This window comes from Passer montanus, unplaced genomic scaffold, assembly GCF_014805655.1.
Source record: "Passer montanus isolate IOZ18808 unplaced genomic scaffold, ASM1480565v1 scaffold4, whole genome shotgun sequence".
NCBI classification, from domain to species: Eukaryota; Metazoa; Chordata; class Aves; order Passeriformes; family Passeridae; genus Passer; species Passer montanus.
The window spans coordinates 9508723-9521317 of NW_024368818.1; the positions used below are offsets into that span (position 1 = coordinate 9508723).

Sequence of the window (12595 nt, forward strand, 5' to 3'; positions counted from 1 at the left end):
TCCAATCTGTACAAAAATAACCAGTCAGTAATTCCTAGACAAAGACCTATGAGTCAAAAAACATCTCAATAAGCATTCATGATGCTTACCAAATTGCACTGTTAGTTTTTCCAATTTGCACTGTTTCTCCTTAGTTTTAACCATCAGGCTTGGCCCATAATATGCTGAAACTGGGAGAATAAACAAAAAAACAGGAGAGGGGAAGAAGTAGTACTAGCCATATTTCATTTCAGTATCTGCAAATGGTTAATCAAAAACTAATGCTCCCAAAGATAATTTTAACCCCACCTACTTGCAGCTGAAACCAACTCCTGTTTAACCAGATCAGATATCAACTGAAAGCAGCAATTCTTTTCCTCAGGTCTGTTTTGTACTATTGGACCTCTACCTGGTCCCTACTCTCTTCAAAGCACAACTCAGATGGAGAAACCAGCCCATTAAATGCTGAGAATGCCAAAGCCCAACTCGATTGCACTGACTTTAATGCAAATAACACATACCATGAGATGAGATTCACAAAAGCATCTCTGAGTACACAGAGCAAACTAAAATTTTTATTATAAGCCAACTATTACTTTCCATTAAGAAGCCATTAGTTAATTTTAATTTTTCTGTACAGATTCTTCCTAGAAGTATGGAAGTTGGTGCAGCTTCATAGACTATCCTGAGCTGGAATAGACCCACAAGGGTCATCAAGTCCAACTCCTGGCCCTGCACAGGAGAAGCCCAAGTATCCCAACATGTGCCTGAGAACACTGCCCAAGCACTTCTTGAACTCTTGGAGGCTTGCTACCATAATCACTTCACTGGGGAGTCTGTTCCAGTGCACAACCACCCTCTGGCTGGAAAAACTTTTCCTAATATCCAACCTAGAGGTAAAATATTTTATAAATACTTTTTATTTACCCTAGGAGGTAAAATATTTGATAACACTTTATAAATTAATAGATGCATTTTTAAACATATATGTTTTAGCACTATCAGTCTCTCAAATGTTCTCATAACTTCTGTTTTTCCCCAGAATAAGGGGATTTTACCACTCCTAGGGTAAAGCTCAAGTCTTACTTATCTTGAGGTTTCCTGGAAGGTAAGCGACATGGCTCCACAGCTTCCCTGCCATGTAGGCTAAACAGTAACTCACAAGAGGAGCATGGAAAGGTTTAGTTTCTTTCTTGAAGTATCATTATACAGCTTGTTTTAATGACAGTGGTAGTTCTAGACATGAAAAGGTTCAAAAAGGGAACAATTTTTTAAATTGATAACCTCAGGCTCAGAGCAATCTTTTTTAAAGCAGCAAGTTTCTTCTGCATGCTCCCTGCAATTTATAAGTAATTCTAGGGTTAGAGGAAAATCACCCCCCTAATATTCATTATAATATAAATATTCAATATAAAGTAACAGTTTATACAAATAGTAAATTCCACAGAAGATGAGTTCTTGTGTTCTTTCTACCTTTATCTCTCAATTCCTCCTCATCCTTTGTAAACAAAGATTAAAGGTAAATAAGACAGAAAAGGGTGATGACATGGAAGGAATGGAGTTACAAAGGAATATAAACTTTCTGGATAGCATGGTCCAAAACTCCAAAGGCTTTGACAATACTGATAATCTAAGCAGGCTTTTGAACATCAACATGTACTACCACAACATCGCAAATCTCTCAGCTCTTCCATTTAAATATGACCTGCACTTTTAAGAACTGTGGCTTCTAAGGACTGATTTGCACATATTTTCACTGACATTTGGCCACATCTTGAAATTAATCTAATTGTTACAGCAGGAAAAAAATTAAATAAATACAGTTATCTCTTCTTGTGCATTTTCAACTAGCAAACTAAGAACTTAACTCAAAAACAAATGTCTTTACTAGGAAACCCTATCTCCTGTATTGGTTGTTTTACCAAGGATTTGTGGGGTTTTTCTGTGCATGGTGGTGAGACAGTAGCAAAGGTGTGGACTTGGGGAAGAAGAACAAAGGTGATTTTTATATTTGATAATTTTCTAGAAGCAATCAGGTATTTTTGTGCAGAAAGCAGCAGGATGGGGTCATCACAAAAAAAATTATATCCTTAACAAAAGTCTAAACAGGGCAGCTGAATGACCACCTCATCTAATGTATACTGTAAAAGAATTAAAAGCCATTGTAGCTTTTTAATAATTCATTCCCCTGTTATTTTCCTAATTTTACCTGTCCCCATGAACAACAAAACAATTCTCAGTCATCAAATGCCTAGACAGCAGCTGCTTGTTAGAAGAGGAACTAAAACATTTCTCTTCCAAAGACAGAAGCACTGAAAGTACTTGGAGAAGAGCTTTACTGGGTTTACACGGCAAGGTAGAGGCAGAGGAGGGCAGCAGAGGCAGCTTCTGCGAGAAGACATCAGAAGCTCATCTCATGTCAGACAGATGGTTCTACAGAATCAAATCACAGAATCACAGAATACCAGGCTGGAAGGGACCTCAAGGGTCATCTGATCCAACCTCTTGGCAAAATCACAAACCAATTCTTCTTATTGTTACCTATTTTACTTTTCATTATTTTTATTTTACTTACAGGCTTTTACAGTAGAAAGTTAATCCTAATGGTGATACCTACTTTGATTTACATAATATCTTTCTGAGACCAAGAGTACCTTTGTAAACAGACACTATAACCCACATCTGGCATGCAATCAACTTGCAAATCAACTAACATGAGCAGTAGAACAAACTATATGACCGAGGCATTGCAGCACTTTGTATCCTGCTTTAAATATTGAGCTAAAAGAAGACAAGACTTCTTAAGACATACAGCATTTCCATACTGTTTTGCCATGTCTGAACGATATTAATCAAAACACTAGAGTGCAGTAACATGTTTAAGCTTTTGTGTCCTGTGAAATACAAGTTTGCATAATTCAGAAGAGGGAAGTGATTTAAATTGATAACTTCTAACTAATCTGAAAAACTACACTGTAACATAGCCTGGAGTTTATAACCTGCTGTGAAATATATCTTTCTAATGAAAGCTATTTGCACATCACAGGGTGCCAATGGGAGGCTACATTACAGCCCAACAGTACTTCAATTCCATATTAATATGGAAGAAGGTCAAGTTATTTTTCTTCAGTTTAAATATATACCTCATTGCTACTGCCTACAAGATCCTGAGACTTTTTCACCTTTAATCATACACTTGAGGAATCCATAGCACCACATAGTCAAAAGACCATAAGCATTGATTTGATCCAATGACTGATGTTCTTACAGAATACGGAAAGATAAAAATTATGAAGACTATTATACTAGTCTTGTTTTCCCTACTTTGTGAGCTCTTGAAAACTTAAAAGCCAATTTAAAAAGGCATAGAAAAGAGCTACTAAAATGACCAAGAAACCAGAGAACCTCTTAGAAGAGAGGATGTGAATAGCCTGTTCAGTCCAGCAAAAGGATGTGATTATTCACCAAGCAAATCCAAGTAAACAACAATGTTGAGTGAAAAGAAAATTAGCATAAACATGTTTGAATTTCCAGATGAAATTTATTTTTAATGAGTTATTCAATTCTCAGAGTAACAAGGTTCTAGAACAGTTTTCTAGCAGAAATAGAAAGGAAAAAAATTGTTTTTAAAATGGAACTTGACAAGTAGGGATTACATTGTGTAATACTAGCAGGAGACTGGATTTAATAAAGTAAATCCATGGTACCAAATTTCTCTGTATTCCAGATTTACTTATAATTACAGTTTTGAGAATACAGGAAAAATAGAAAGGCAAAGATACAGCACTGTCTTACTTATTCAGTAGGAAAAAGGATTGTATTGTCCTCTGTTTTTTTTTTTTTTTTTTGCTTTTTTTTTTTTTCAGAGGATGAATACAAAGTTATTTACTATTACAGGAAACTGCAAATTGCTGTAGCACTTCTGCCCACAAAAACCCAAGAGATCTGGACAAGTTCAGTGACCACAGCATCATATTTTCCATTGTAGTAAAGACAATATTCCTGAAGCATGAATACGAAGTTATTTACTATTACAGGAAACTGCAAATTGCTGTAGCACTTCTGCCCACAAAAACCCAAGAGATCTGGACAAGTTCAGTGACCACAGCATCATATTTTCCATTGTAGTAAAGACAATATTCCTGAAGCAGCTGGTCTCTTATTAATAGAATTCATTTATCTTATTCATAGCAAATGAAGCACACAGTAGACAACGAGCCAACTGGCCTATTAAGAAACAGATTAAATTTGACCTTTTAAAGAAATCAGTTTAAAAATCCTAATTAAAAAAAAAATCCACAATATTTTTTTCAAGCAGAGATATCATTTCACATGGCATTTGAAACTCAAATCTGCTCCTTTGGTAGCCTGACATAATCCAATTACCAAGTTTCTCTAAAGAATACCAGTTTCAATACAATATTAAGGCTTAAGAACACCCATGTTGAGTCATTCAAGGTTTTGTTAATACAGTAATCATTACTGACAGTTTGGAAATTCACTTGCAGGTACTACTGGTTCCAAATTAAACATCATGTGATGGCCAGAAAATAATGCACTCTGTAACAGTCCACTACATCCTGATATTTGTTTTCTTCCCATATATTTGGCTAAAGATAATATGATACAGACTGCAGCTGCTTTAAGCACTAGAGGAAGCAATTAAGATCCTTCTCTGGCCACCAATCAGCTTACTGTTGGTATCTCTGCATAAAAGGCAGACCACTGTTAGAAGTGTTTTTGATAGTTACATCCATAATCCATAGACATTGCAGACAGCATCTAAGGTTGCATAGGACCCTGCAAATGTTTGTCAGAAGTAACAGAACAGCAATGGAACCAATAACTTCAAAAACAAAACCTAATGGCAATGAATAGGTTTCAATTCCTTTAAGTGGGAAAAAAGAAAATGTAGTTTCTCCCAGTAAATACTAGTTGTAGGACACGGCTGGAGTAGGCATGATGACCACACGTGTGCTCCATGAAGCTGCTGCTGACTGTCATGAATGCTTACTTACAAAGTAAGTGTGACTCTGGGAATGTCCCAGAACAACACAGAACATATGGTCTAGTTTAGTTAGCATCACATCTTTATGTATGGCCATACTAAGAGGGAAATATTTTTTTTTAAATTGGGAATAATATACTTAAGAGACTAAGAAATGTAAGCTACAGCTACATAAATCAAGGAGAATGACTGCTATCAAACTTCAGCAGTCAGCATTCAATGAACTCAGTCTTGCTTCACTTAGAGTCTGGAAAAGACATAATCTTATGAAAATATGCGAGGCAAAGGTATCTGGGAAAATGCATCTCTCTGGAAAGATACAAAGGTTTTGGTTTTTTTTCATGAAAAAATGAATCCCCCAAAGAGATAAAAAGATCGTAAATTCTTATGCTGTAATTTTGTCCCTTTTTTTCCCAGGGAGCTAATCCCCAAAATTTCCCTATGTATAAACAGGCTCATCACTGTATTTTTATTGTTAGGTTTAGTAGAGAAGTGAATCATCCCTGAAAACCCTGAAATATGCCAAACAACTTGAGTATTTTTATGTGTGAAATTTCAATAAAACCCTGGTAAATGACATCCCCTTGCACCCCTTGCAAAACACAGTATTTCCATCTTGTCTGTTTCTCCTTGTGTCAAGTAATAAAATAAAACTAATGACTGCTACTAAATTACAAAATTCTAAAGATATCTCCTAAATCTTATTTATATTACATGTACATATAACACCACATCTCTGCATTACTATTGGCATCATTCTAAGACACTTGAAAAAGTATAGTGTTACTTAAAACAGCTGTAAACATATTGAACTTTCAACCACTTAACCCAAAACTTAGGCAGCTCTCATCTTTAAATATGTGAATTTGACAGGACTTAAGATGGAGAGGGCCTCAAAAATCAGAGGGAGAAACAGAAGACTTCTGCACACCCTGAGCCAAAAGATCACCTGTACAAGATGAATGTCACTTTTCTGGATTGTTAAATACAATATTCATTAACTCTGGCAAGTCAGTAGGCCTATTATGGAAATTACAAGCATACAAGTAATTCTAGAAGGGAAGTTGTCTATATAATCTATACGACAACACCCTAGACTAGGTTGCTTTTTCAGAAGATGGCTACAAAGAAATTACAAAGTACATGACTGGAAAAAAGTACAGGGAAAAACAGACTTGATGTTTTAATTGAAAACAACCTAGAATGAACAGAAAGGAGAAACATCAATTCTGCCTTAGGAGTCATTCTACAGCTGGAGCTCACAATGTGAAGCATTTAGGCATATGCACTTTCAACATGCACCTGAAAGAGCTATTAAACTGGGTGGCTGAAGAAATTATGAACACAACAGTTACCTAATAATCAAGACCAGTTGTAACAGGAAACCATTCTTTCTATAAATTTTTTTACCCTCTTAATTCCTAAGTTAACAACAAAAACCCTCTTCTGGGTGCACTAAAAAACTATATACTTCTACTGAAATGTGCCTATAGCCAGGGCTAAAGTTCTGTCAAAATATACACTTTTAATATAATAGGCAAGTCTCTTACATGCATAATCCAAATCTTTCAAGAGATAGTAATGCATTTAGTACCTCAGCTGATTTGAAAAAGGAAGTGTAGTCCTAATACCAATACTAAATACTAATTGTAGGACAAGTCTAAAGCAGGCACAATGGCCATGCAGATGGGATGCTAACACCTGAACTAAAACTAAACTGAAACATATAATCTGTGTTGTTCTGGGCTACTCACAGAATCCTGCTTATTTGGAAAGACAATGAAGCAGTGCAAAAAATGCCAGGGAAAAGCTGCCGTGGATTTTCTATTAATTCTAGCTTTATCAGTTCCCACTGTATTCACAATAGTCAACTGCTGCTTCATGGAACACAGTACTACAGCTCTGCATGCCACCTTGGAAAACAGCACTCTCCACAATTAAAGTAGCAAAACCACATTAATGAAGTCTGACTCATTTTGGGATGACTCCAAATGAAATGCAAAATATCTGCATGCTACATTGAGTGTGTTCGTTCTACCTTAAATTACCTTCAAGGGCAATCTGCCAGGTATTTATAAACATTGCATTGTTACAGTAACTTGAATATTTGATTGTGAAAATATTAAAATTTTGTAACATTTGTAATACAGAAGTTTAATTTCACCTGAAAAACCATGGACATGCTGTCATTTCATATAATAAAACTTACATTTAGCAATCTTTAGAATAATGTGTTTTCTAACTGCATTAAGTCAGTTTCACTGTTTCTTCTCTAAGCATGGTCAGGGTGACATGTTCCAAAACTCATTTCCATTGAAGTTCTACAGCACAGTGCAGTTTTTTTTACCCCATCAGAACTGATCCTACAAAATGATGTGTAAATAAAAATCCTAGATCACCTAGAGATAAAATTTGGTAAATAATACTTGTTTTGTTACTGGGCTTTAAGGTTATTAAATATTCAAAAATCTAATAATATAGTTATCACTGAAGTCAAGTACTTCACAATTTGATTTTCAAACACATTTTAAGAAATTTGAAAAAATAAAAGGCTTGTATAAGTATTTTACACTTCACTGATTTTAAAGGTGAGTAAGAGCCACTAATTTTCTTAAACAAGTCAAATTTCTGTGCTCTAGTACAGAAATAGTGCTACTTGCTGTAACAGGTACACTGTCCTTGCAGCATCTACAATAGTCTTTACAGCATAAGTACAGGATTTCTAAATTGTTGAGAAAAAAATGCAGGCATTTTCTCAGCAGTCCTAACAGAGGAATTAAGGCAATATTCTATAAAAAAATGACACAGTCATGAAATCAGGGGATTTGAAATGAACAAGAGGACAAAGATTTCTTACTATACCAAAACAAACTTTATTTTTTCTGAGGCTGAAAGATTCTAGATCTGTATATAGGATACAACAAGCATTGTGTCAAATAGAATAACATTTGAACTAAAAGGTTTGAAAAATCATGAGAACTTACAAATTAAGTAGTCATTACTTGAGATATAAATATTGCTCTAAACCCTGCAAGGACTCTAAGTGTTCTCCCCAAAACTAATGGGATTACTCACTTCAGAACCAGGGTTCAAATTACTTCCCAAATACAATATTTGTTCCACTACAATCTGTCTTTGACAGCCATAAAATGGCTTGTGGTGGGAGGGACCTTATATATCATCAAGTTCCACCCCCCCTCCCATGGGCAGGGACACCTCCCACTACACCAGGCTGCTCAAGGCCCACCCAGCCTGGCCTTGAAATTTTCCACAAAGGGAGCATCCACAGTTTCTCTGGGCAACCTGTTACAGAGACTCACTAGCCTCACAGAGAAGAATTTCTCCCTAATATCCAATCTAGACCTACCCCTTGGACTATTCACTGCACATCCTTGTAAAATCTCCTGCTCCAGCTCTTGTATGCCTCTCCTTAGTTACTGCAGAGCTGAAGGAAGTTTTTCTCAGAGCCTTCTCTTCTCCAGGCTTAACAGCCTCAACCTCTCAGCCTGTCTTCAGACAGCCTAACAAGAAAGTTGTGCTTGTTCGTATCTGATCTGGACCCAAAAGCAGTCAGCTCACAGTGCTAGTCCAGGTCAAAAAAGTACTCATGTGGTATCCCAATCTGTCATTACTAATTTTTGGACCAGGATTGTAATAGTAAGCTTTTACTACTTAAAACAAGCTTAGACTTTCTGTTACACTGAGAAAACTTCTTAGCAACAAGAAAGGTTTAAAATACAAATAAACTTTTTTAGTTTATTTGAAAGAAAACTGTAAATGAGAAAACTGTACCAGTGAGTTTTCAGAGATACACGTAGACTGATACACACACACATATATACACACACGCACATTTTGGGTGTAATTGGTCATCTCACATCCTGTGGGCATGGGTTCAGAAATTTATTAAATTTAATAGAAATTCAAACAAGATGTTAAACTTCTACCCAGCTACTCACTAAAAATTAGATGTGTCCAGAAATACATGCATTTATATGAAAAAAACTCTCAAAAAGGCAATAGCTGCTTTATGTAAATGCAGTGCTGTAAATATACAGCTGATGCATGAACAAGTCCAATTAAACCCTACTGTTGGGCAAATAAAATCCTTACAATTTTTACCTCCTAGATAAGGACACAAACTTTGGGTTTAGACTCTGGGTCAGAAACAGTTCTTAAGAACTACAGAGCTCAGAGCAACACCTGTTCCCTGTGCACATAACAAGCAGTAGTGCTACCTCTAACTCGACAAAAACCGACATACCATGACAATGTGGCAGATATTTTTAAGGATTAAAGCAATTCTTTCTTTTGACTATCTCATGTTGCAAAAAGAGATGCTGTAAGTTACTTCTCTGCTTTCGGTGAAGGAAAACTTTGGGCAACAGGTGAGAGATCCAAAGTGACTTAGTGACATAAAGACAAGAAGTAGGTGGCAAGGTTTACAGGACGGGAGGACAATCCGAGTCTAGTGACACTCCTGGGCAATTTCCAGCTTTCACTTTATGATCTTCAGAGCATGACTGCTGTTTTCATGCCCCAGAAAGCTGTCACTGCTCAACTCACAGACCTTTAAAAGCGCTACGCTCTTCGTGTTTATCTCCGCTCTCAGAACTTTCAAAATACATAAAAAGTTAATCTACCACATGAAAACATTATGGGGGGGAAGACATAAACTCTCCTATAAATCCGCTTCATTACGAACATCTTCTTTATCTGAAGACACGCAACTTGCAGCCAGCGTGCCGAAAACACACCCCGCCGCAACACTCCACTGATTCGCAGCGTACAGCGATCTACACGGCGACTTTCCTCCCCATGCCCGACCCCGGGCTCTGCCCGCATCCCCAGGCGGGACCACGCCCCCGCTCCCCCGGGACACCCACCCGGCCCCGCCGCGGGCGAGGCGAGGCACGGCGGCGGGGAGCGAGGAAGGGAGGGAGCGGGGCAGAGAAAGTTGAGGAGGCGCCTTTCGGCGGCCGCCGGCAGGGGAGCCCGCGCCCGGCGCCCATTCAAACAAAAGAAGCCCCTTCTCCTGCCAGCCACCGCCGGTCCCACCGCCCCACTCACTTCGCAGGGCCCCGATGAGGAGGCTTCCGTCCTTAATCAGCTCCTTGATGAACTTGTTCGTCCTCTCCAGCTCGATCTCGTGACACTTGAGGCGCTCCCTGAAATCCGGGCTGTCCAAGTAGGAGTCGCTGAACTCCAGCGTGGGCAGCCCCATGGCAGCGGTGGCGGCCGCAGCCCCCCGGCCGGCGGCGGAGAGAGGCAGGAACGGAGGGAGGGCCGCGCCGAGAGACGGCGCCGAGGGCAGAGGGGATAGCGGGGGAGCGGCGAGACGAGGCGCGGCTGCCGCCTCCCCGGAGAAGCTGCCGACCCGCCGCACCGGCCCGCTGGCAGCGGAGGCGGCGCGCTCCGGCCGCTGTCACCCAGCTACATTGCTGCCCGCGGGATACCGCGGGCTCCCAGCGCCGCCGCCGCTCCGCCGCTTCCGGCAGCGCTCGCTCTTCCTCCCTGCCCGGCGCTAACTCCAGTGCGAACCTCCTCCGGCCCGGCCGAGGAATTCCTCCTCCTCCTCCCGGCGCGGCATGCTCACACGCCGGGGCCGCGGCCCGGCAGTGCCCGCCCCTCGCTCGCCGCCCCTCCGCGCTCTGCCCTCCAGCGGCGGCGCGGCCTCGGGCCGCTGCGACCCGGGGCGAGGTGGAGGGTCCGGGCTCGGCTCGGTCCGGCGCTCGCCGCCTCCTTTACCAGGGGCTTTGGGACGGCCAGAGCGAAGTCGGGAGGGAGGCTGCACCACGGGGCACGGAGGCGCAGGGGCATTGCAGAGGGTGCGCCTGGAGGAGGCTGGTTCTGTCGGGGTGAAGCGGGGCGGCTGCTGGGGCAGGAGCAATGCCAGCCCCGGGGCTCCTGCCCCGCTGGAGGAGCCGCGGCAGCCGGGGCCGGAGGCAGGCAGCCCGAGCGGGCCTGCTCTGGCAGGGGATCCCGCTGGCACCCTGGCCAGCCTGCCCCGGGTGCGCGTCCGGCCTGCGGCGGGGCAGCGGCCCCGGGACGGGCAGACACAAAGATGGGAGCATCCGTGTTCTGCCGTAGCACTTGGTTGCTATGAAGGGGATACAGCTGAGCCAAATCCATCCTAAAGATGAGCATCAAGCCTGGTTTCTGCAGCAAAGTTGGTTTTTACGAGTATGTGAGTGGGCTTTTCACAGTAAACAGAAACACTTTGATTGATTCTTGTGTGTTTGTTTATCTGGAGTGGTTTATCCCGACGTATCATGTCAGTATGCATGTACACAAATACACATACTGAATTTAAGGAGATCTCTCCATAAACACACCTTCAAGTCGGCAACAACTCAATTGGAAGCAATCATCAAGGCATGGCTGTGAAAGTAATTGTACTTCAAGAAGCCCACCACTTGCCCAAAATTGCTTTCAAGAAGACAGCCATGCACACACTCCTACCAAATAATAGACACACCATGTCTACACAGTTGAATATGGAAGTGCGGGAAGGCTCAGTGCTCCTACATGCTGTACTGTAATTCCTTGATATCATTTGTTGTTTTCACTCTTCTTAACTGTTCATCAAAATTTACCTCTTTGTATTCACAGTAGATTTTTGTGAGTGTCAAAAATGCGGAAGAGATGCTGCCATTTCAGCTAATACAGCTTGGAGAATTTCTTCAAGTAAAAAAATAATAATTCTCAGTTTTCACAAGGCTGAGACTTCCTCAGCACAGTATCAGAGTTAGCTGTCAGTGTTGATACTAATAGACCCATTGAAGTCTCTTAATTCATAGTGATTGCAAAACTCTGCTCATTAACATGTTCCCTATTTTCTAATAATAGGAGGAATTAGACTGAAAAGGGCTGGTTATTTCCATGCCTTTGCAGGCAGTAGCATGTAATTTCACTTGTAAACTAATAAACTTTATTTAGAATTCAGTTGAACTACTGGAAGGATGTTGCAAGTGGATCTTTTTTCTGACTATTAAAAACCAAATTTTCAGTCTACATATATTCACAAGGTCATTTTAGGCACAGTTGGTCTCTTTTCAATATAATCTGGAAGTGAAAACATTATTTGTCTTCTACCATGTTTATTCTTTGATGTAGTTTTAGAATACAATAATGTAATCTCTTAACTCTTCCATACAATACTGAAATAAAGCTTTCTGTCATATAATAAAATACTAATTTCCTTTTTTATTCTTGTTGTTCTTGTCTAGGTCTCTAAGTTTGATTTGATCTTACTTCATCATAGTTTACTGAAATTATATGCAAGACCTTTTTCAGTCACATTAATGACTATGTTACTGAACTAAACACCTGTGATGAAGATTGCATTTGTCTATTTCACAGCAAAATTACTACTGTGCTTCACTAAGGCTCTTAGATCTTTCTTTTCCTGTCTTCAACTAGCAGATTCCAAAGTGAAAACAGAGACATTTGCTAGTCCCAAAACCATGTACTAAGCATTTTAGTTCATGTTATGCTGGTAATCAAGGTGACTGATTTTTACTATATAATGTTCTCATCTTAAGCATAAGCACACTGCTGCTTTTGATATCAAGATCACAAGTGGAAATAATAATGAAAGCAATATTA

The 12595-nt window shown here is 40.1% G+C and overlaps 1 protein-coding gene across 1 annotated transcript in view; it reads right to left on the minus strand.

Moving 5' to 3' along the window:
• ARHGAP42 (Rho GTPase activating protein 42) overlaps positions 1–10247 on the minus strand; it is a 142312-nt gene extending 132065 nt beyond the window's left edge. The window contains exon 1 of the mRNA XM_039718509.1: positions 10058–10247. Within this exon, the coding sequence (XP_039574443.1) occupies positions 10058–10211 (154 nt within the window). The 5' untranslated portion in view covers positions 10212–10247. The remainder of the gene's footprint in view (positions 1–10057) is intronic.
• Positions 10248–12595: the final 2348 nt, after the last annotated feature.